Source organism: Garra rufa, chromosome 7, assembly GCF_049309525.1.
Source record: "Garra rufa chromosome 7, GarRuf1.0, whole genome shotgun sequence".
Classification (NCBI taxonomy): Eukaryota; Metazoa; Chordata; class Actinopteri; order Cypriniformes; family Cyprinidae; genus Garra; species Garra rufa.
The window spans coordinates 42,402,607-42,429,374 of NC_133367.1; the positions used below are offsets into that span (position 1 = coordinate 42,402,607).

A 26,768-nucleotide genomic window follows, 5' to 3' on the forward strand; every position below is an offset into this window, starting at 1 on the left:
AATTCTTTGGTTATGAAGCAAATTCAATTTCAGCTGTAAAAAGTCTCTATAAATACAAATAAAGACAATAGTGTGTCATTCAGCTCAGTTCAGACAGTGTTGATTCAATCTAGTTCAATAATAGCGTCAATGTTGCAAAGTTCGTCAGTTATGAAACAAATTGAATTCAAATATTAAAATTCAAATTCAAATTCAAATTAAATTTAAATATTCAAAAATTCAATACGAATACACTGATTCCACTCAATGAAAAAGAAAATCATCTGAGAATAGGGGGGAAATATTATTGTCCTGATAAACATCACCTAATGCCTTACAAACAACTTCTGGACAAAATAAATACAAAGACTAAGTTACAGTGCATTTAGAAATGTAACGTTTAGAGAATCAAACGTAAGATCTGCAACGGTTACGTAACTACAAACACAACCACTTCCACATGTTCCTCGACTTTAAACCAACCAACAAAACCAACTCTATCCCTCATTTAGAGCAATCAAGAATAACAATAATTGAAAAAAGAGAGAGATACACAAGGAAGCAAATATATTCAGGATTACGTCACATCAGAAGACCAATCATCTGCCCTGTGAGAGTAAAAACCACATCTCTTTAATTTCTCAGATGACACTTCTAGACACCGATGTGATGAAATGGAGATCAAATGGAGTTTTTGTTTCGTTTTAGTTTAAAAAGTGCACAATATCCCAGATATCAATATGCAATTCAAATCCATCAAAACAAAATGACCAGCGGTGTGCCATCCACATTCACTGTATAACTTCTGAAAGAGCAGCCAGTGAGAAACACTATGTTCGCTCACCTTCTGATGGATGAAAAGGCAGCACCCCATCATTGGGCTTCACTGCAGTATTCCTCAGACACCCCAAAAAACACCCCGAAAACACCTTTACAGTCTCTGGCCGTGGACCACTGTCACCTGTCTAATCCTCAGCCATGTGTGTCTACAGATGTGTGTGTGTCAGTGCACAGGAGAGCAGCAAACAGGATGTTCTGGGGGAAGTGTGTCGGCGCTATATCGGGCCCAAGCAGGGCTCCAGCTTTCAGACCACATCTCTGCTTGTGTTTGTCTGAGGACGGCTGGCGTCTAACGCCCCTTCAGTGAGAGGAACAGCATCCTGTTATAGGGAGGAATAGCACACAATTGCTTTTCCACCCTCCTCATCCACTTCATACAGAGCCACTGAGACCCTCGTAACAGATTATGATGAAGGTCTTAAAACAGCAGAATTCGTGTTTCATATTAATTCCTCTCTTAAAGAACACAAACCGGACTTAAACTCTACAAAGTGTGCATTTTTCGCTCTTTAAAACAATTATTGTCTGAATAATAAAGTTTTGGAGCAGTGTTAATCCTAAATGTCGATATACACACACTGATATTTAAGTCCGTTTTGCTCACAAGGGCTGCATTTTTTGATCAAAAATACTGAAAAATAAAATTATATTATGAAATATTACGTTGTAAAATAACGTTTTTCTATTTTAATATACATCACAATGTAATTTGCTGCATATTAAAGTGATCAAAACTTAATTTTCAGCATAATTTCTCCAGTTTTCAATGTCAAATGATATAATATGCTGATTTGCTGCTCAAGAAACATTTATGATTATTAACATTTATGAACGTTATTATGATTAACATTTGAGCAAAACCGTGATAGACCACCATTCGAAAGTTTGGGGTAGGCAAGACTTTAAAAAATTATGATAAATCATTACAAATTATTCCAAATTATTTATTTTTTAAACAAATGCTGCTCTTTTTGTTAAATTTCAAATATATTGCAATAGAATATAACTATTTAAATTACAATTTCTCACATAACTACTGTATTTACTGTTTTTTTTTTACTGTATTCTTTCAAAAAACATTAAAAATCTTAATTATTCAAAACTTGTACACTGCAAAAATGCTTTTCTCACTTAGATTTGTGTCCTGTTTCAAGTCGAAATATCTAAAAATTCTTAAATCAAGAAGGATTTTCTAGACAAGTAAAAAATAACAAGCAAAATATTCTGCCAATGCAAAAAAAAAAAAAAAATGTTTTTGTTTAAAATAAAAAAAAAATTTGCTTACCCCATTGGCAGATTATTTTGCTTGTTCTAAGCAAAAACTCACTTAATTTTGACTTGTTTTTTTCTGAAAGCAAGAAAATAATTTTTGACTTGTCTAGAAAATCCTTTTTAGATATTTTGGCTGGAAACAAGACACAAATCTAAGTAAGAAAAGCAATTTTTTCAGTGTATGAATATTGTATGTTGTTAAAATCATACATCTAATAACTGACATCTGAAATATCCATTACTATGCTTTAGGATTTACCTATACTCTCACAGCATGAGACGTTTGTGTACACTTACACAACAGGAAGCCAGAAAATCCCTGCTAAACACACTTCCTGGAAGCGAACTGTCTTCCTTTAAGCATTTCCTGTTGAAGGAATGCGCTGTGTATCTGATGCTGCCTTTAAGGCATGCTTGGATGATCTTGTTTGTGTGATAAACATACATGAATCACCAGGGGGGTTGTCATAGATTTTCTTGGCTTCTTTCCAAACTGAAAATATGTGCTGGTTATTTTAAGTTCTAATTGTGAAAACTGACACGTTATTTACACAGCGCTTCATACAATACAGAATGATTTGAAGCAGCTTCACAGTATTAAAACATGAAAATAACATTGTTAATGTTGCAAAGTTTAGAAATTATGTAAAGGATTCAATTTCAGTTGTTGCAAATGCAATTAAACTATAAAGCAGCTTTAAGAAGGCAACAGTGTCATTATTCAGCTCAATCCAGTTTAAGTTTTAAAGTTTCAATTCCATTCTGTGTTCATATCTTAAACACAGACCTTACACAGAGAAAAACCTACTGTCTGTCACTGAAACTTCGAGAGGGGCCTTTTCCTGCGAGGGAGCGTCAAAGGGATGCCTCAAGGTTCAGTGCTTGGTCCCCTCCTCTTCTCTACACAACCTCATTGGACACAATCATAAAGGTGTACAACCTCTTGTGTCACTGCTACACAGATTATATCTCTTATATTATATTATATCTCCTGTTTACACTGCAAAAACGGCTTATCTTACTTGGTATTTTTGTTCTGTTTCTAGTCAAAATATCTAAAAATGATTCAATTAAGATGCATTTACTAGGCAAACAAAATGACATACGACATTTCGTCCTGTTTCCAGTGGTACAAAAACTAAATTAACTGCAGTTTGCTTAAAGGGTTCATCGGATGCAAAACTAACTTTTCCATGTTGTTTGAACATTAATGTGTGTTGTCAGTTTGTGTACACAACCAACCTACAATGATAAAAAACACCCTATTTTTGCTATTTTTTTTTTTAATCTTTAAAAGTAATATCCTCTTTTTAAAATCAGGTCATTCTCAGCTTCTTGTCGTTGTGACGAAACATAGTTGATTGACATGAGCGTCTTACTTTAGCCCCGCCCTCACCGAGCTGAAACAGTCTGAATACACCGCAATTGTGTGACTCAGGTGCAGAGGAAGACTCTAATTGAGCGATTGAACTGAGGTGTTCTGTTGTTGGATGTAATCATGAACATAGCAGTCGTCATTTACTCCCGACAACTGAGCCGCTGAAGAAGCGGAGGTTTAACGTTACTTTCATTTTTAACATATGCATCTATCTTCGTGTGAATTGTTCCTGATGCAGCTTCATCAACAGCAGAAGAGAATAGAAGGTTTTTTTTATGCATCTTTGCAAATGGCCTTTCTTAATAATGTGCTTGTTGGCAAGTTTCGCTGATAAACGCAGCTAAATTCAGCTAATTGTGGCTAAAGTAAACATTACAGCTCATAATCCTTCAGCAGAGAGGGGCGGGGCGACCAGAGCTCATTTGCATTTAAAGGGCCCATGCAATAAAATTAGCTGATATTTTGCAAAGCTGATTTTGACAAGGTAAAAGGGTGTTTTTTTTACACTAGTATTGAGAATTTTTAACCAAAGTATATTACAGACTTTTTATTAAGACCCTAGAGATTCATATGAACTGGTGGAAAATGGGCATTCGATGACCCCTTTAAAACAAGACTAAATATCTTGACTCATTTTGCTAATCTAGTAAATGCATCTTAATTTAAGAATTTTTAGATATTTTCACTAGAAACAAGACAAAAATATATTGGACGATGACCTTTTAATGGAGAGTGTTGCTCAGCTCGTCTCTACAGAATCCCCCACAGCTGCTCAAGAGTGTTAAGACTGAGTGAAATACATGTCCACTGAAGGGTTTTCACCTTGGGAGAATGAATATCCTCATTGTCATGTTGGAAAAATGCCCAACAATGCAGGGAATGAGGGCAGGGTAGCATCTTCTGTTTCAGGTTTTTGTATTACATCCAGTGTTGTTTTTGACAACCATCTTAGATTTAGTCTTAGTCTTAGTCTTTTGGACTAAAATGCTTCTTAGTTTTAGTCAAATTTTAGTCACTTCTATATGTGATAGTTTTAGTCCAATTTTAGTCGACGAAAAGTCAAAAAGGTTTTAGTCTAGTTTTAGTCGACGAAAAGTCAAAAAGGTTTTAGTCTAGTTTTAGTCAAAAAAAAGGGGAAAAAGTAGTCTTTTAACAAATTAATGTAGGTCAGTAAGTATTTTGCTGTTGGGTAGTGTCACTTATAAGTTCTGAAAATAGCAGATCTATAGTTCAACACAATGTGAGCTTCCGGATCGACTATTTTCACCAATAATTACAATAATGAAGGAATGTTTTAGAACATAAAAGACAAACAAGGATGGAATGCTAAAACGGCTTGCCATACTAGTATAGCAAAGAGTATTTAACTGTTACTGCTAAAACGGCTTGCCATAGCGTCAGATACTTTTTAAGTTTTAATTGGCATGCACAATAAGCGGAAATGTCATGCATTTTAAACGTCTGAAGGACCACCCACTAACATTTTCGTCTATTCTCGTCTCGTCAACGAAAACTCACACACGTCTCGTCATGTTTTAGTCATCAACGAGCCATTTTATCTCGTCATCGTCTCGTTATCGTCATGAAAAAAGTGGCGTCAACGAAATGATTTCGTCATCGTCATCATTGACGAAAACAACACTGATTACATCACACAGTGGTGTGTGAATTCATGACAGCATTGATAAAGCACAACTCCCTCGCACCTCCAGCACTCATACATCCCAATATAAGAGCTTTACTAGCACTGAACGTCACTGTGGGAACCAGGCACTTCTAGCTGTACTCCTCCTCTAGCAACACCAGAACATTTTGGATGCTTTTGGATCCGAAATGATTGGCTTGGTTGCATAAGACCAGAGTACTGATTCCCAGAAGTCTACATTTTGTAAATATGGGTTTTGGAAGAGGTTAAATGAGTTTATTGTGCTTTGGCTACAGTAGGTAGTTCTGTTGTGGGTAAACAACAATGCATGTTACTTCTGCAGGCTGCATCTTACCGACTCTTGCATAGCATTTCTCCAGCTCTTTTCTAGCAAAAATTCACTTATCACCAAATGAAAACTTCAAGTGAATACCTAATAATTTCAGGAGGCTTGTCACAATTGGTATTCCTCTTGTACCATTGTCCTCTTTTATGCCAAGGAATAAATCTCCTAACCGTTCTCTTTCAAGTGGTTCCATTATTCCCAGCATTAAGTCTGGGTTTGATTCAGTGTGCTACATAACACTTTTAATTGTTAGGAAATGACTTGTCTTTACAAGTTTTGGTTTAACATACTTACCTGTTGATTTAAAAATTGCCTTAAACCTACACTAGATTTTTCTTTTTGTTTTATTTAGTACGTTTCAGGAGGGTGTACTAATTTTTGCAACACAACATTTTATCACTTTGACACGAAAATGGTATTTTCCTGAATAATTGTGACATTCTTCTTTGGTAATTGATCAAGCAGGCTTGTTGGAACATTATATCTCCAAAGAACCCTAACATGTCTTCTAAAGAGTAATTGCTGAATTTGTAAGGTTTTAAAAAGAGGTTATGCTGTGCACTGTAGTTTTCTTGCCTCAATAGGACACGCAGCTACACGCAGACTACTGCACTTCTTTATTGGTCGGTCTTGTAGCAAGATTTAAAGTACATGCGACTTTGCTTTCTTACGTGCAAACAGACAAGCATCAAGCAGAATGGCTCAATTAGTTCACCGGCCCAATGAACACACAAAATAACAACCGAATGCTAACCAAATGTTACTGTGCCAGAGGATATTACCGACTGAATCCATCTACAGTGAACAGAAATGTGATTCCCAGCTGTTCACAGCAACAACAGAGTAAAGCTAACAGCCATTATCCTAAAATACCTAGAAACTACAAACTACATGAGGATAAAAACAAATGCGGAGGCTGCCAGAACTAAAGGAAGAAAAGACTAATGAGACTCTTTCGCAAGCTGAAATAATCTTCGTTCCTGCAGAGCGTTAACAATTGCTTTGCAGGCCAAACATGAGTCTGCAGGCCAGATTGTATCGTATTCTCAGCGGTAAGTATTTTTTTCCATTGCAGACTCACCTACAACGTCGAATAAAGAGAGATGATGCTAACATTGGTGGAAACGGACAATTTGGCCATTTCTCTGTTATAAATGTTCTCAAGTACTGGGTCATGAAGCATGTATGCAGAAAGCAAGGTTTAGGAAGCACACACAAATCCTTCATCAAGACCTAAGATCAAATATAACAGTGTTCAAAGCATATCTAATTGACTTTACTGTGAATATTCAGTTCTGTTCAACCATTCTTTTGAAAAATCTGCTTATAATAGTTTATAAATACATCTCTGCACTGTTTTCCACAGGAATTCTGCCATCAGCTGGCACAGGACAAGAGCTAGTTTTCTTTTGACGCTGAGAACACTATCACTGAAGAAAATGTTATTGCTTTTATAGAATTAGGTGCAATGTAGACTTAATTACGTTTCATTATTAACTTAATCTCAGATGTTTCTCTTCTAGTTTTAAATCGAAACAGACAGATGAAACTGCAAACATACTGTAAGTATAGAGCTATAAAAGCAATATGGACAATATAGCGTGGGACATTAAGAAACCAACATGGTTGGTCTTAGAAGAATTTGATGACAAATATTGAGATCTCTGACCTTTGATATTTAGTATCTGTGCACAGTTTAAGACATTAAAGCCAGATGAAGATGAAAAATCTCAGCAAATCTCATTTCTCTGTAATCATCAACCATATTGTTATCTCATTAAGTCATAAACCCAATATGTCTTGGAATCACATTAGCTGACCTTGTGGTTTCATACAAAAATGTCTAAGTGATATGGCTCGGCTCTTGGGATATCTCATATTTCTGAACGACTGTTTACGTGGCAGCTCAAGGGAAGGGCAACAGTGGCATTTTGAGACGTCAACTGAACCTTGATACAGCGGCATGGCAAGAATTTGTTATTTTGTATACATTTATGAACAATCTAACAGCCAAACGCTGGAAAATATATTGAGGTAAAGCTTTGTAAAACTAATTTCAAAAAGCACAACACTGCTAAAAATGCCAGTATTTTCACAGCGGTTGGTTGATTTCCCTGTTGAAAGAAAAAAACTGCATATGCTGGTTAGGTATGTTTTGAAGCATGGGTGCTGGTTTTATAAATTCTGTCAATTTAATGATGAATACAAACAATAAATGTGTTTTTACGCTCTTCAATTTGTAGATAGACCACAGTATTCGCCTCAGATCAAGCGGCATGTGAATCAATGATCTTTTCCTCTTTAATATTTGCAGCAGTGTTGTTTTTGACAACCATCTTAGATTTAGTCTTAGTCTTTTGGACTAAAATGCTTATTAGTTTTAGTCAAATTTTAGTCACTTCTATATGTGATAGTTTTAGTCCAATTTTAGTCGACGAAAAGTCAAAAAGGTTTTAGTCTAGTTTTAGTTGACGAAAAGTCAAAAAGGTTTTAGTCTAGTTTTAGTCAAAAAAGGGGAAAAAGTAGTCTTTTAACAAATGAATGTAGGTCAGTAAGTATTTTGCTGTTGGGTAGTGTCACTTATAAGTTCTCAAAATAGCAGATCTATAGTTCAACACAATGTGAGCTTCCGGATCAACTATTTTCACCAATAATTACAATAATGAAGGAATGTTTTAAAACATAAAAGACAAACAAGGATGGAATGCTAAAACGGCTTGCCATACTAGTATAGCAAAGAGTATTTAATGCTAAAACGGCTTGCCATACTAGTATAGCAAAGAGTATTTAATGCTAAAACGGCTTGCCATACTAGTATAGCAAAGAGTATTTAATGCTAAAACGGCTTGCCATACTAGTATAGCAAAGAGTATTTAATGCTAAAACGGCTTGCCATAGCGGCAGATACGTTTTAGGTTTTGATTGGCATGCACAATAAGCAGAAATGTCATGCATTTTAAACGTCTGACGGACCACCCACTAACATTTTCGTCTATTCTCGTCTCGTCAACGAAAACTCACACACGTCTCGTCATGTTTTAGTCATCAAAGAGCCATTTTTATCTCGTCATCGTCTGGTTATCGTCATGAAAAAAAGTGGCGTCAACTAAATGATTTCGTCATCGTCATCGTTGACGAAAACAACACTGATTTGCAGCATGAAATAAACATGAAAAAATATTTGAATGCATGTTAAAAATGAATGAAATCGATCAATCAGAGTAAAAAAAAACCTAAATAAAACATTTTGTGAGTAAGTCATAATAAGTAACGTAACATTTAGCCTACACCTCAGAAAAGCCAACAAGCCTATAACTCTCCCAACATTGTTTTGTTTTTCTCATAAATCAGCCAGTTAGAGTTGAAGTCGTTTTTTTGCTGTTTTTTATGTTAAATGTGAAGACAGGTTTTAGTAATTTAAAGCATTCTATAGATACATTTATCATGTCTGTGAGACAAATATTTGCTAAATTCCGGATCATTTTTGTGAAGCGCTCCTCCTTTAGACAGAGACGGCAGAAAGCGCATGTTTGCTTCCTTTAGCTATTTTACAAAAGCACAACGTTTGGTTGAGCGTACACAAATAAAAGTAGACCTTTTGCAGTTCCAAATGATGTATTACTCTTACCTTTACGAGAAAAAAATGATGGCGTATTTTAGGTTTCCACTGTTATTTAGAAAGAAATGCAAGTGATTGTGCTTGTGCTTCCATGTCCTTCAAAGCTCGCCCTCCGCACAAACGACTGGATATGCGTCTAACAGCGCACATTTATCTAGGTCTGCTGGCCGCTTGGTCGTTACTTTAAAAAACAAAAGCTTCAATTTAACAAGCATAAAATGTTCCAAACATATTACTAAATTAACCTTAATAAACAATCTAAATGAAATCTAGTCACTTTGCCATTAAAATCCAAAACTGAACTATTTTAATGTCTGCAACATGGGCTCTGTTTTGATAAGTTAAGGTAAGTAATTTTGGTAACACTTTAGTATAGGGAACAATTCTCACTATTAACTCGTTAGCATGCCTATTATTGACATACTGGGTGTTCATTAGAACTTATAAAGCACCTATTCTACATCCTTAGTCCTACCCAATAACTACCTTACTAACTAATAAGCAGCAAATTAGGAGTTTATTGAGGCAAAAGCCATTGTTACACTGCAAACAATGCAAATGCTTTTCTTACTTAGATGCTTTGTCTTGTTTTCAGCCAAAATATAAAAAAATTCTTAAATCAAGTGAGTGTTTTCTTAGAACAGGCAAAATAATCGGCCAATGGGGTAAACAAACAAACAAACAAAAAAACTTATTTCAAACAGAAAACAAGATTATTCTTCTTACCCCATTGGCAGATTATTTAGCTTGTTTCGAGCAAAAACACGCTTAATTTTGACTTTGACTTTTCTGAAAACAAGACAATAAGTTTTACTCGTCTAGAAAATCCTTCCTGATTTTAAGATTTTTAGATATTTTGGCTGGAAACAAGACACAAAATCTAAGTAAGAAAAGCATTTTTTTTGCAGTGTAATGGTTTGTTAATGACGAGAACCGGACCTTAAAATGCTGGTTATGAAAGCAAGTTAATGTTCCCATTTGGAAAGTTAGTTATGTTGGGGTTTTGTTTCTGTATTCTGTCATATTCAGTGGCATACATTTGTTTGACCAGGTTATCACTGGGCCATGATGAAAGAGAAAAGGAAATGACAGATATTCTGCCAATTTATAGACTCACATATGGACCAATTATAGGTTTGTAAACATTTGGGTTGTGTGCATATCATGGTTGCTGAAAACCCGGGAGGGATAGTCTTTACGGCTAGAGAATTACACAGATACGGTACAAAATATTTAGATTTAAAAAAGATCACAGATTATATTGATTAGATGTCATTTTCAAAATGTTCTCCGCTTATTACAAGAGCTTGTCACCCAGCGAAAAGCACTGTTATTCAACAAAATTGACATTAGATCCCGAAACAGGGATGAGATTTTTTTGTGGAGGCAGAAAATGACGGTCAGTCTATGGAGCCATGGAATAAAAGAATAAAAAAAGTTACATTTGATTTCATATTTTAAAATTCTAACTTTATTCTCACAATTCCGAGATTATATCTCACAATTCTAATAAGGAACATTCTGTCTTTGCAGCTCGGCTCAGAATAGGAGTTTATATCCCAAACTTCTGGCTTTGAACTCACTATTTTTGAATTGTAAAGTCTGAATTAGGACATATAAACTTGCATTTGCAAGAAAGAAAAGTCAGAATTGTGAGATAAAATTAAAAAATGTTAATAGGTTTAAATAATATTTCATGCTGTAACCGTAGAGCTATTAGAATACGTCCCCTATGAACAGCATATGTGAATATTGTTTAAATCAAACTTATGCTTTAAAAGTAAAATACTCATAGCAGTTTGCATTCATAGTATGTCCACTTAAACGTCAAATTGCGTCTTTGACGACTGTGTTCGATTTTGACATCAAAAGGCACAAAAATATATCTTTTTTCTCTTATTTCATGGATTTAACCTGTTTAACTCCACTTACTACAAGTGCTTTTCTGCAACTGACGTCTGAAGTGGATTTTAAAGCTGAAAATTAAATTTTAAAGCTGGAAAAAGTTCCACAAAAATGGTTTGAAACACACATCTATTATGAAAGATGAATAAATAAGCTTTCCATTGATGTAGGGTTAGTTAGAACAATATTTGGCCGAGATAACAACTATTTAAGTTGTTCAAATGAAATAAAAAATAAAAATTGACATATTTACGGTAGGAAATGTACAAAATATCTTCATAGAACATGATTTTTACTTAATATCCTGATGGTATTAAGGCATAAAATGCTACTTATGACTGGTTTTGTGGTCCAGGGTTACATATTTATTTTCTTACCATATTAAAAACACGCCATTTAGGTTAAAGATGTAAAAATGCTGTCGTTAATTACTGTCCCTCATGTCATTTAAAACCTGTGCATAGTTATTTCTTCATAAAATTATATTTTGAAGAAATTTTGCACCACATTGGACCCCATTGGCTTTCATTGTATGGACAAACGCACCGAGACACTCTAATAAACTAAAAAACAAACGGTTCAAACCTGACAGATCAAATTTTGAATGTGATTTCGTCTCAGGTTCTCAGGTTCGGGAGACACTGCATTACTATGTTAGATAACGCTGCAAATCAACCGATGTCCAAACTCAGAGGAAGAACACTTATTGTTGTGTATGCACTCTTCCTGTGAATGAAGCACAACAACAACAACATAACTCACCCCACTGAAGAGCCACTTCTCTGATGTAGAGACGAGGGAAAACGACTCCTTCCTTTGCAACATCGGCCTGGCGGGAGAAAACAAGATCAAGACATCAGAAAGAGCATCGGATGGATGGAGTGATCAGATTAAGCTCAAGACTCACAGAGAGACACTGACGCAGTCTAAAGTTAGATTTTTAATTTTTTGGAGAAATTAAATCCAGCCATTTCAACAGAGCACTGCAGGGATGGCATGTTTTAGAAAGCGACTTAGCATTTCAGTATGTCTTGTTTCATCACCCTATTGCCAATGGCTTTTTGAATGGGTTTTAAATCAGCTCTGTGGTTAACACAAGCTACATGATGGTCGCTTAAATCTGTCTACATTTGCTGACGTGATGCCAATGTGGCCGCAATAATGCAGTCAAAATACATGACAGATGAGCTGCTGAATGATTGAAAATCACTTTAGCGTTTCAGCAAGACACATTAGACACCTGATATTGTCCAGAAACCATCCAGGATTTTCACCTGCATGGAGACGTTTTCATTCACCGCAGTTTTGTCAACAGACAGACAGTCTCTATGCGGCAGACCGGACAGGCTGAGTGAACTTTCTCTGACCCAGAACCTCAGGTAATGACAGACATTGTGTTTTGTGCCGCTAGCTATTGTGACAAGCCGCTGAGAAACAGCCTTTTAGCTCATGCTTCTCCAAATATTTGATCTTGCAGGATTCATCTGTACTGCCACACGAATGTGACATTTTAAAACTGACAGAATGCCTAGTTTCATTAAGAAAACGTCAATTTAACACTAATGACACACTGATATATCAGAAAAAGGTCTGGTTTATATATGTTCAGCTGTTTACTTCTGCCGCTTCAAAATTGATAAAAATCATGTTCATTTGTGAAGATTTTCATGATGAACAACACATGCAAGAGTCATTTTGTTTTCTTAATTCAAAAGCCAATTCTGTTGAATGTGAAAAAATGGTCTCGATCAATAAATGTGGATAATATAGTTTTTTTCAGCTGTTTTGAATAAATTGAATGTATTTGTACTGTTTCGCTTCTTGAAAATGATAGTAGTCATAGCGGGAAACCAGGAAAATCAAACTACAAGTAAATAGAATAAATAGCCCGAAATTATTCATACCCCAGGCAAATTCTGACTTAAAGTTACTTTTATTCAATGTGCAAGTTTTTTTTTTTTTTATTATTAGAAATGACACAGACATCTCCCAGAAGATAATAAGACGATGTACAAGAGGCATCATTGTGGAAAACAATATTACTCATGTTTTATTTACATTTGAACAAAAAGTGGCATGTCCAAAATTATTTATATAATCAATAGAAAAGCCTTTTTTGGCTATTACAGCAATCAAACGCTTCCTATAATTGCTGAGCAGCTTTTTGCATGTCTCCACTGGTATTTCTGCTCAATCATCTTTAGCGATGAGCTCCAACTCTTTCAGGTTGGAGGGTCTCCTTGCCATCACCCTGATCTTTAGCTCCCTCTACAGATTCTCAATTGGATTTAAGTCAGGACTCTGGCTGGGCCTCTGCAAAACGTTAATGTTTTTGTCTGCTAACCATTTCTTCACCACTTTTGCTGTGTGTTTTGGGTCGTTGTTGTGCTGAAATGTCCACTGGTGCCCAAGGCCAAGTTTCTCTGCAGACTGCCTGATGTTGCTGTTGAGAATTTTGACGTATTGCTCCTTTTTCATGGTGCCGTTTACTGTGATTAGGTTCCCTGGTCCACCGGCTGAAAAACACCCCCAAAACATTAGGTTCCCACCACCATGTTTGACAGTGGGGATGGTGTTCTTAGGGTTGAAGGCTTCTCCTTTTTTACGCCAAATGAAGGCTACATCATTGTGGACAAACAATTCAATTTGACTAGAAGTCGTCTTCTTTGTCCAGATGAGCATTTGCGGGCTCTTGTGTGCCGTATCTGGAGAAGTGGTGTCCTCCTTTGTCTGCGTCCGTGGAACCCAGCGGTGTGCAGTGTCCGTTGGACTGTCTGCCTTGAGATGTTGCCACCAGCAGAGCCCAGATTCATCAGGATGGCCTTGGTGCTGATCCTTGGATTCTTTTTACCTCTCTCACTATCCTCCTGGCCAGCACAGGTGTCACTTTTGGCTTCCGACCACGTCCTCTGAGATTTTTCACAATGTGAAACGTCTTGTATTTTTTAATAATACTTTGCACTGTAGCCACTGGAACTTCAAAACATTTAGATATGGTCTTATAGCCCTTTCCTGACTTGTGAGCAGCCACAATGCGCAGCCGCGGGTCCTCAGTGAGCTCCTTTGTCTTAGCCATGACTGTCCACAAACCAACAGCAGAGAGCTTCTGTTTTTCACCTGTTGAGTTGATTAAAACAGCTGTTCCCAATGAATCAGGGTAATTAGGATGCTTTAGAACAGCTGGGACTATTTGGAATGGTATAGAACTTTGGATTTTCTCATAGACTGTGACAGTTTGCAAAGGGTATGAATAATTTTGGACATGACACTTTTTGTTCAAATGTTAATAAAAGCTGAGAAACATATTTTCCCACAATGATTCCTCTTGTACATCGTCTTCTTATCTTTTGGGAGAAGCCTGTGTCATTTCCGGTCAAAAAAAAACTTGCTGGTTGAATAAAAGTAACTTTAAGTCAGAATTTGCCAGGGGTATGAATAATTTCGGGCTTGACTGTAAATTTTTTTCCCACAAACTATTTTGCAGAAAGGTCCAACATGGAGCAGTATTTCTGCTTTGGCAGGAGCTTTGGCTCACATTCCTCCCTCTGGCCATTACCTCCTCACTTTATCAGCATTTAAAGACGCCTCCCACTGAGACACTGGCCACATTCTCCAGCTCCCGACTGATCCTCGAGTTGGTTTATTCAAGCTACTGGGGTGACAGCACGATAACTTCATCCAGACTCTCAAGCTGAGCTACATCTCACACACAGATGTGCCACACAGAATACAGTCAGTCCTGGAGATTCACGCTTACACCTGACAACTTTACTACAATTACTGGACAGTAAAACAATATTATCCATACTACGTTAAATACAGGTTCCCACGAAACAAGGGTAAACAAGATCTGTGCAGTGAGTTATAGGTTGCTGAGAACATTCAAAAGACTCCTAATTCTATAGAATTAATATTGTTATTTAAATTGTTGTAAATTGTTTGAACGTATTATTCGATTTTTTACATTTTTGAGCCAAATCTCAAAATCATCCTATGGTGTGACTGTCTCAAGCAAGTTTCACACGGCCTCTCGTGGCTTATTTAGAAGTGCACCTGTAAATAATATCAGAGGACAAACTGTTTGTGGTTGTATTTGAACTGCATTATCAAGACTTACCGTTCAGCAGTTTAACTTCATTAAGACATTAGACTGCACACACATATACACAGCAGAGCTGGTTCAATCAATACTGATCTACTATAAATACAGTACCAGCCACACTGACCACCTGATGGAAACTTGCCAAGGTTAGTCTCAGACTAAAGACACTGATGTGGTTTGTAGGAGCAGACAGGATGAAGAACTGAATACATGTACATGATTGGATTTCCTGTGTTCAGAAAAGACACACAGCAGGTCTAATTATGAGCGTCTGACTCCTTAACAGTTTCATGACTTTGTTAAAAGTAACACAGCTTAGACATTCAGGACAACTATTATAGACTACAAACACTGACAGTGGCATAGCAAGAAAAATGTTTCAATGTAAACATAAACTAACATCCAGCCAAAATCTACAAATTCTTAAATCAAGAAGGATTTTCTAGACGAGTAAAAAATATTGTATTGTTTTCAGAAAAAAAAAACAAGTCAAAATTAAGTGTGTTTTTGCTTGAAACAAGCAAAATAATCTGCCAATGGGGTAAGAAAAATAATCGTGTTTTCTGTTTGATTTTTTGTCTTGTTTCCAGTCAAAATATCTAAAATATTAAATCAAGAAGGATTTTCTAAACGATTAAAAATTGTCTTGTTTTCAGTCAAAATTAAGTGTGTTTCTGCTTGAAACAAGCAAAATAATCTGCCAATGGGGTAAGAAAAATAATCGTGTTGTCTGTTTGAAAGAAGATTATTATTTTTTCATTTTATGTTCAAATAGTACACAAACACTGCAAAAAATGCTTTTCATACTTAGATTTTTTTTGTCTTGTTCCCAGTCAAAATATCTAAAAAAAATCTTAAATCAAGAAGGATTTTCTAAATGAGTAAAAACTGTCTTGTTTTCAGTCAAAATTAAGTGTTTTTGCTTGAAAGAGGAAAAATAATCTGCTATTGGGGAAAGAAAAATAATAGTGTTTTCTGTTTGAAATAAGATTATTTTTTGCAGTTTTTGTTCAAATAGCACACAAACACAGCAAAAAATGCTTTTCTTACTTAGATTTTTTGTCTTGTTTCCAGTCAAAATATCTAAAACATTATTAAATCAAGAAGGATTTTCTAGACGAGTAAAAAATATTGTTTTCAGAAAAAAACAAGTCAAAATTAAGTGTGTTTCTGCTTGAAACAAGCAAAATAATCTGCCGATGGGGTAAGAAAAATAATCGTGTTTTCTGTTTGAAAGAAGATTATTATTTTTTCATTTTATGTTCAAATACACAAACACTGCAAAAAATGCTTTTCATACTTAGATTTTTTTTGTCTTGTTCCCAGTCAAAATATCTAAAAAAAATCTTAAATCAAGAAGGATTTTCTAAATGAGTAAAAACTGTCTTGTTTTAGTCAAAATTAAGCGTTTTTGCTTGAAAGAGGAAAAATAATCTGCTATTGGGGAAAGAAAAATAATCGTGTTTTCTGTTTGAAATAAGATTATTTTTTGCAGTTTTTGTTCAAATAGTACACAAACACAGCAAAAAATGCTTTTCTTACTTAGATTTTTTGTCTTGTTTCCAGTCAAAATATCTAAAATATTATTAAATCAAGAAGGATTTTCTAAACGAGTAAAACTTGTCTTGTTTTCAGTCAAAATTAAGTGTGTTTCTGCTTGAAACAAGCAAAATAATCTGCCGATGCGAAAAATAAATTGTGTTTTTTGTTTGAAATAAGATTGATTTTTGCATTTTTTTGTGCAAATAGCACACAAACACTGCAAAAAATGCTTTTCTGTCTTGTTTCCAGCCAAAATATCTAAAAATTCTTAAGTCAAGAAGGATTTTCAAGTCAAAATGAGGGGTTTTTTGCTAAATAATCTGCCAATGGGGTAAGAAAAACTAATTAATTTCAAACAGAAAACAAGATTATTTATCATTTCACTAAATAAGAGCCTTATTCCTCGACTGGGATCATGCAGAGCCCTTTGAAGCTGCATTGACACTGCATTTTGGATCTTCAACCTGTTGCTGCCATTGAAGTCCACTTTATGGAGAAAAATCCTGGAATGTTTTCCTCAAAAACCAAAATTTTCTTTTCAACTGAGGGAACATTTTAGATGAACAAATTATCAGGAAACTTTCATTGTGGAAGTGAACTACTCCTTTAATTGGACAGAAAATCCAGTGCAAAATTGAAAATAATAATAATAATAATAATTGATCCGTATTTGGTTGGACTTCAAGAGAAACACAATATTCAACAAGAAAAAAAAAAGGAAAGCAGTGTAGTTTCAGATTTAGATTTTTTTTTTTTTTTGGTAAATGTGTCTTTATAGTTCTTAATTATTATTATTATTATTATTATTATTATTATTTTCAGTTTTAGTTATTACATTAAGGGGAGACACTGCAGGCAAAAACATTGTTTTTTCATGCACCTGTCAAGTTTGGGATTTTGGGCTATTTTGTTTTTCATGATGTGTTTTTTCAGACTAGTGGAAGGAAAACATCCAAAAGACAAATGTTAAGTGTTTCTTTTATAGCACTTTATCTATTTGTGTCAATAGATTTCAATTACAATACGTATTTTTAAAGGCCAAGAGTTTTTTCTCCTACACTGAGCCATACAGTAAATCTCCACTTCAGTAGCACTTACACACACCACACTTTACATTTCTATTCCTGTCTATATCCTGAAGGAAATTACAGAGGGATTTGTTCATATGTAATTTGCTTGATTTTATACAACCTTCTTATTTTCCCCAAAATGGTACAAAAATACATGTTTTTTTGTTTGTTCAAAGTTTTTGAGTGACAAAAGGACAAAATCCCCTCTGTAAAAACATTTGAATCTAATATGTAAAAAAAAAAAAAAAAAAATGAAACAAGAATTTTAAAAACTGACTTCATCCAGTGTTTAGATTTGTTAACATAAATGAACAATGAACAGTACATTTATTACCGCATTTATTCATCTTTGTTAATGTTAGTTAATAAAAATACAGTCGTTCATTGTTTGTTCATGTTCGTTCTCAGTGCATTAACTAATGTTAACAAACACAACTTGTGATTTTAATAATGCATTAGTAAATGCTGAAAGATTAATAATGCTATTGTTCATTCTTAGTTCACGTTGACTAATGTCATTAACTAATGAACCTCGTTGTAAAGGAACAGTAAGTTATTATATAAGTTTTGTGGATAAATTGCCTTTGTTTACATGTTTCCTCAAGACAAATTCTCTCACTCATTTTTTTAAAGGTGTACTGAGTGTGAGACGTGCTTTATAAATATAACGAATTATTGTTTATTGTTAGTAGTATATATACACATTATAAAAAAATGTTTTAAATCAATGCATGCAAACAAAAAAATCACATACTGTAAATCAAAATGTCATGTGCACTCTTAAAAAATAAAGCTGCTTTAAAAGATTTTTCAAGCGATGCCATAGAAGAACCATTTAGGACCAAGTAAGGGATAATCAACGGTTTGCCGTGCGTTAAAGGATTTTAAATGCACGACGTGGAGGCTAATAACCGCCCGACGCGAAGCGGAGGGTGGTTGCCTCCGCGAAGTGCATTTTAAATCCTTTAACGCACGGCAAACCGTTGATTATCCCGCTTATTCCATGGTTATAGACAAATTAAAACTAGGATTGATATTTGCAGCGCAAAATTTGACTGAATGGATAAAAAAGACGGTTATTTTCGTCAGTTATAACACGCAGCTCTAGCATTCTGGCCGCTTCAAATCAGACTCAGAGATTAAATAGTCCGGTAAAATCACATTTATTTGAATGAAATATAGCATTTGTTTCAGTAGATTATCGATCGACCAAGAGAGAGTGTAAAGGCAAGAGAGATGACAGTTGTGTGTGTGCGTAACGTTACCTGCCTGCATACTGTGCGTCTCTCTCTACAAACAACAATTCATTCAAAAACAGCAGTTTTACCACCCCGTTGCTGAGGAATATAATGTAGCGATCTAGTATCTAGGCTATTTTAATAAGGATCGCAGGCAAACGCTGACAAGAAATTATGTATGTGCGCAGCACAAATGCGATCTCCGACCTCTCTCTCTCTCTCTCTCTCTCTCTCTCTCTCTCTCTCTCTCTCTCTCTCTCTGTGTGCTTTTGCGTGCATAAATTAAAGCAGCGCATTAATATAGACGGTTTCATCGGGCGCACGCGCCTGGACCTAAGTTAACTTCCGGTCTGTGTTTGTTTATCTGTCTGGTTCGTGTCGCGGGCTACAAACGCAGCTAATAATGAGTAATGAAGTTGGTCTCAGGTTATTGTGCTGTGGTATGTGTTTCCCAAACATTTATTTATTTGTGGCGACCTGCCACGATATAAAAACCGACTGATTTTCCAATTGGAAATTGGAATTAATAGACTAATTAATTAATCTGTTAATAGACTTCGTTGAATAAACGTAATACACGTTTAAAAATCAAACCCAGGCGTGGGTGTTTTTATATCACTGTATTTCTGAAGAAAGACTGTCTTTAGAAAATGTCATTTTCATTTCATCCTGCATAAGGCAGCGTTTTTAAATTAAGAGCTGCCATTACCGGGGAAACCTCGTTTCTCGTGCTTAAAGCACCTCCTACTGGGAAGTAATGAGTTTGCATTTTTAATAAATCAGTCTAATTTTACGCAGCCAACATATTTCGCTTGTTATTAAAAAAATAATCTACTCTAGAAGGACTTAGCTGTTGTTATTGATTCTATTTGGATGTCTACCGGAAGTTAAGTTTGGGCCACAAAAGCGCTCATGCGCAGTAACGTTTGTTTATGTTGTTGCCGTTGAAACCGTCTATAGAACGGTGATATAACTGACTTGGAACTACCTGTGCATTAAACGGTTTTACTGCACACCTGCCAGCCAATCAGAATCCAGTATCTAGACATTCCATGGAATAAAAATGATTCAGACACTTTGACCTGACCATGTTTTGCTTAAGTGTTACCTTTTTACACCACAGACTAAACAAAATTGCACACTGCTAGTATATGGTTATACTAACTGTAGCTCATTTGTGGTTGATTTGGTTCATTTTTTATGTAATCCATTACATACACTGCAAAAAATGCTTTTTACTTAGAACTGTTGTCTTGTTTCCAGCCAAAATATCAAAAAATTCTTAAATCAAGAAGAATTTTCTAAATGAGTAAAACTTGTCTTGTTTTCAGAAAAAAACTAGTCAAAATTAAGTGAGTTTTTGCTTAGAACAAACTAAATAATCTGCCAATGAGGTAAGAAAAAGAATTATTTTTCTGACCCCATTGACAGATTATTTTGCTTGTTTCTTGTTCTGAAAACAAGACAATAATTTATTTTTTATTGCGAAAATGTACATAACAAGACAGGGAACAACATAAGGCACAACCACCATTAATACTATAAAGAATCAACAAAAATATTATACTTACAACAATACAGCAAGAATAAGGGGGGGAAAAACTGTAAGGATCTACAGAAAAATATCAAATAAAGTATATTACAATAATAAATATTTGGAGACAGAGAGGCAAAGAGTTTCAGACTTTCTACTTAGATTTTTAAAATACTTAAAACTCTGAAACATTTGAACAAACTCACAAAGAAATACATTTTTTTCCATTTACATATATGAATACGATATTTACCCAACAAAGCTGACAACATCTGAAAAAATAGAATTTAGACCACACTTTTTACTCATCTAGAAATATGTTTTAAGTTATCTGGCATTATCAAGACGAATTTGTTCTGACACAGTTTAACTTTGAGTTCTTATCATATTGTATTGCAGTTTTCTAACCTATAACGAATAAACTGTGAGAAATGTTGCAGGTGTGTGAATAAATGTTGTATGCATTGTGCTGTAATTATGACAGTATGCCATTCTGGCTCATAGTTACATCAGTTATCTGATTATTTACTGCCATCTAGTGGCAAACATCCAACATCAACTTCCAAAATGACAGTCTGAGTCTTCCAACCACTTCCCTAGTCTAGTTTATGCTTAGTTTGCACTGAATAAGTATTTTTATGAGCTCACTCAGGTGTCAAGTTCAGTAACTACATCCTCAGACTGAGCTGAACACAAAACATTATCTATATGTACACTCTTAAAAATAAAGGCGCTTCACGATGCCATTGACGAACCTTTTTGTCTAAATGGTTCCATAAATGGTCTGCAAAAGGTTCTTTGTGCAAAAGAAGGTTCTTCAGATTATAAAAAGGTAAAAGGTGACTAAATGGTTCATTGTGGAACCAATAATGCTGTGAAGGACCCTTTAAAGCAGCTTTAGTTTTAAGAGTGTCTCTTCTGTTGAACTTCTCTATTAGCCTTATCCGCAATAACCTCAAACCGAGCTGTCCAGCAAATAACATTAAGTGTTATATATTTCATATCAGCAGAGCATAATGATCCCTTCTATTCCTCTCAGACTAAAGCCATCCAGTGTCAGATCATCTGACGCACAGCAGTCACCCTCGGGCTGCTTTCACACTATTTAATTAATGAAGAAATGTTTTTCCTTGAAAGACTTTTTCAAACTCCGTAGACATGCAAATACATCTGTCACAGCAACCCGTTACTTTTCTAAAAAAATAATTATTGCATTCATTTTATAACATACTTAAGAAGCAAATGTATCATATTACGATTTTTGTAAGAATGGCAGATGCTTAGACCAAAGTGAGCGAAGATAAAAATCTCTGTCTCTGTCATTTTATCTTTGATATTAAAAAATAAAAGCAAAGACAGGCTAGATGTTACAAATACACATAATATACAAATAAAACAAACTGTGGTTTAGTTTTCAGGTACAGTGGGTGTATTTATCAGTAGCATTCAAGAAATTGAATAAACAAATATAAACACTATATACACTATAGGCATAAATCATACATTGACTCGTATTAAAGCAGCTGAAGTTATTCAGTCAAGAGCAGTGAGCGATTTTCCTTTGTGTTTTGTTTTATTAGCCTACCATCAGCCAAAAAATGACAATTCTCTCATCATTTACTCACTCTACAGTTTTTTAAGCATCAAACATGTTGAACATAAAACGTATTTTGAATAATGTGGGACCAAACAGCTGCTGGTCCCCATAGTATTTATTTTTTTCCCACTATCAAAGTGCTACTGTTATCCACATTTCTCAAAATATCTTCTTTTGTGTTCGGCACAAGATAAAACTAATAGAGGCTTGGTACAACATGTGAGTGACTAAAGTTTTGGGTGAACTGTCGGCAGCATGTTTAGTTCTGTCTCTTTAAGAGCTGCACGTATCTAATATACAGACGCACAACTGTTTACTTTCACTCTTTCACTCTTTCACTTTAGACATAACCAACTGTGTTTATATGCAATCCTTGTGTGTTTTTGACAGAATTAGCAAATCAGAGACCAAAGATAGCTTAGTTTAGTAATCAGGCGCTGTTTGACACGTTTATAGCACACAGACGAAATAACATTATTTTAACCTGCAAGGCTTTAAAGCAAATGCGAATGATGTAGTTTTGTAATTTTGTAAATAGGAATACATGCAGTGTCCCGTGAGTGAAACTTTTGGTCTGTTCTGTATATTTTTCTGTTTATTAAAGTTTTTACTCTACATTTGTGCAGTTTTCAGTGGGTTAGTGATATTTTTTAAATACATATAAATTAATAAATAAATATTTTTTAAATGGGTTTTTATTAGGGCCGGGACTTTAACGCGTTAATTTAGATTAATTAATTACACAAAAATAACGCGTTAAAATTTTTTAACGCATTTTAATTGCACTTAGTTTTGCACCGCGGAACGTTTCTTACTGGATGAGATTCCGCGGACCGATTATACTGGAGCACCAACTAGCGTTTAGACAAGCTGCGTCCGTCCTAAATAGTATTGTATGTCCCAAATCGTAGTATGTTTAAAAAATTATTTCAAAGATTCCCGGATGGTCTACTACTTAACGATCAATGCACACTCTTAACTGCTAATATTGCCCGCAACACACTGCGCCGTGAACGAGGATTCGATTAGAACTACAAACACGCATAAAAAGTGTTAAAAAACTACAAACATGGAGGATATACGCGACCAACGGACAGGTAGAGAAAGGGGTTTACGTGATAAATAATCAGTGTGTAACCTGATAAAAAATATTTTTTAAATGTTATCCGCGTTATATTCCATGTGCAGCAACATTTATAATGATAGGTTTGGTCATTAACGTTTAAATGCATAATTAAGCAAACACAAGAGCAGAGTTCTCGACATGAAAGACTCGTTAAAGAACGTGCCTCTTGCTACACTTAATGGCAATATTGCATTGGTCTGTTGGACTTGGTTGAACAAAAATAAACAATATTTTGTTGCTTAAGCTTATGTATTCAGTCATTATTCAATGGTATACTAAAAATCCATGTAAAAATCTTAATTCTCACTGTTCTCAGGTCAAATATTTATATGCGATTAAAATGCGATTAATTTCGATTAATTAATTACAAAGCCTCTAATTAATTAGATTAAATTTTTTAATCGAGTCCCGGCCCTAGTTTTTATACAAAAACTGCTTTTTTATGTAAAATACACTTTATAAAAGACCCACATTTCTAACTTTAATTCATGGGGATAACATGGATAATTTCACATGGTTTAGTGCAAGATTTTTGCCCATTTTTTGGAAAATACAGTTTTAAAAGTAAAAAAAACAACAACTACAAATAACTTTTACCAGTAGGTGGCTGCAGAGCTCCACTATTTGCTATTTGACCACCTGAAAGATATTGTTCCACATGTTTTTTCAGTTGAATTCATATCTACAGTACAGACCAAAAGTTGAGAAGGTGTGTCCAAACTTTTGGTCCGTACTGTATGTCATGTTGAACAGTATATTGAGACGGAGGCACACTGTAGCACTGTATATTAACATAATTATTCAAAAGCAGATCGTGGAGACATTTGAATCATCCACGACTAAAAATCGTCATATCGCACACCCCTAATTTAAAGCACAAGAAAAACGGTGATAGTTTTTGGCTATTACTCAGAGATGGGAGTTCATGAAGCTGTTTCCTGATCTCTGCACCCTTACCTGTACAGGAAACACACATGCAGCTGTTTCCTCTTCACAACTCAATTTTCCCAAACCAAACACAAGGAACTCACTAAACTATACTTATACGTATACTTCAAGTTTATTTTAGTAAGTATACTTAAGTAAAGTTCAAGTATATTTTTTAAGTATACTTCATGTAATAAGTACACAAATATCAGTCTAGTTGTATACTTGTAAGTGTACCATTTCAATACTCCTTGGGACTAAATTGGCTCACTTTCTAGTGTATAAAAGTATACTTTAAGTATAAAAGTATAAACTTTGAGTACACAACTAGTTTACATCTATGTTTTCAGTCTGTACTGCAAGTATACTAAAAGTGAACGTATAGATATACTGATAGTTTACTAATTAAATACTTTTTTATGCATTTTTACTACACTTTAAAGTATAGTCTTAGTAAACTACTAGTTTAGTAGTTTTATACTGCAATTATACTCATAAGTTTTCTTTACATCCTACTTTGAGTATACTACTATGTCCCTATTTAGGCATTAATTGGTATATATATATTGTTATATGAATATATGAATACACAAAACACCAAAAGAAAGACATCTGTTGTTTCGGTTTCTTCTTCACTTGTGTTTTGTAAATTCTGTTCAGAAGATGTGTAATATCACGTATAACAGTGAAAACACAGATTCTCAGAGCACAAGTAGAGCTCAAATATACTTTGACTTTTTTTTAGTATAAGTCAAGTACACTTAAATGCCATTTTAAGTATATTTCTGAGACGTATATATCTGAGACGCTCATTTCTAGACTGCAAGTACATTTTCCTATTTTTTAGTTTAAAAGAAGTTTACTAATAGCCCACTTGAATAAACTTCTGTTTCATACGGGATATGTTTGTGTGTGAAATGGCAAAGAATAAAAGGATTAAAGATCGTATAATAATTTAAATGCATTTATAAAGACATCAAACTGGGGCTCAGACTTTTGTTTTTCTTTGAATTTGTTTCCATGAAGAGTCTGATTGGCATCATGTGCTCATGAGTATAGGCTGCGTAATGGTCATGATGTGCATGACTCTCTCTGTGTGTGTGTTTCAAGATTTGTTTGGGCTTGGAGTCTCACACACAGAAGTGCATTGACTAACATGCTGGCGAAGCGGGACTAGCCATGACATCAGGACTGTAGAGCCTCACCCTGAAAGCCGTCAGACATCCTGCCCTTACAAATATGACATCTATTAAAGTCATCTCTTGAAGCTGTGTATTTTACCTCACCACTGCCAGATAGAGAGGTACAAAGGTCCCAAATGTATCCTTCAAATCACTTTTGACTTTGACTTTAAATGCTGTCTATGGCGTTTGTGTTTTACTGTTATGCTGATTACCACAAAAAATTAAGGAAAATGACAGAAAACATGGTCTTGGATAAATGTTGCAGTATTATATAATGCATTACATAATGAGCTTAGACAGTGCATGGACATTTGACCTCATTAAACTGTAATTTTGCAGTGGGACCAAAGCAATTAAGATGTTAAGATATATATATATATATATATATATATATATATATATATATATATATATATATATATATATATATATATATTAGTGGTGGGCATAGATTAATTTTTTTAATCTAGATTAATCTAGATTAAATCTTGAAATTAATCTAGATTAATCTAGATTAAAATGGCTAATTTGAATTCTTCTGAAGGCATTCAGAATATGTGTGCTACCCAAATAATGACTAAAAGTAAGTCTTTGAGAACGGGTTTCTCAAGCCAGGTGGCGCATTAGACCAGGCGCTCATCTCCTGTTTCCAAAATGCATTACAAACTGCTTGACAATTGCATTTACAACACAATTAACTATACAAACTTGTGTAACCAAGTACTTCTGCGCAAAAGGCTGTACGACGTGCGCGTTCCAGTAAAATATACAGGCGCGCGGGTATGGATAGCCTATCTGCGTGCATCTTCCAATAAACTGCGTTGCTTTTAGAAGCGTCAATTCAGTTGTTGCATATAGTTTAATGTCTTTATTTCGGGATTATCAAAGTAAATTATAACTCAAACTTGAGATTTTACTGGGGCACAGCAGATTTTCACTGGGGCACGTGCCCCAGTAAAAAGGGTCTAGCAACGCACGCACCTGCCCTGAAGCGGCTTCATAACTGCATCCATGTTTGCACGTCTCATTTGATGTGGTAATTTCACAGAAGTTGAAGACTCGTTCTCGCCCCCTACATTGCAATTCAACTAGATATACGTCATCTGCGCTAAACTATCAAGGTGAAGGTCATCACAGCTTACATAGTTTAGACCCAGCTCCCAACCCAACTTTGAGAATAGATTAACGGCGATATTTTTTTTATCGCGCGATATGAGTCTCACGTTAACGCAGCACGTTAACGCCGATAACGGCCCACCACTAATATATATATATATATATATATATATATATATATATATATATATATATATATATATATATATATATATATATATATATATATATATATATATATATATATTATATTTATATATAAATATATTATATATATATATATATATATATATATTTTCAAATCTCAGTAGATTTTCAGACTATATTTAACGTAATGGATCATAGAGC

General features: G+C 34.8%; 1 protein-coding gene across 1 annotated transcript in view; it reads right to left on the reverse strand.

The window, feature by feature from the left end:
- The window catches only part of LOC141338175 (rho guanine nucleotide exchange factor 3-like), an 89,315-nt gene that overhangs the window by 51,488 nt on the left and 11,059 nt on the right, over positions 1-26,768 (reverse strand). The window contains exon 2 of the mRNA XM_073843731.1: positions 11,747-11,813. Within this exon, the coding sequence (XP_073699832.1) occupies positions 11,747-11,813 (67 nt within the window). The remainder of the gene's footprint in view (positions 1-11,746; positions 11,814-26,768) is intronic.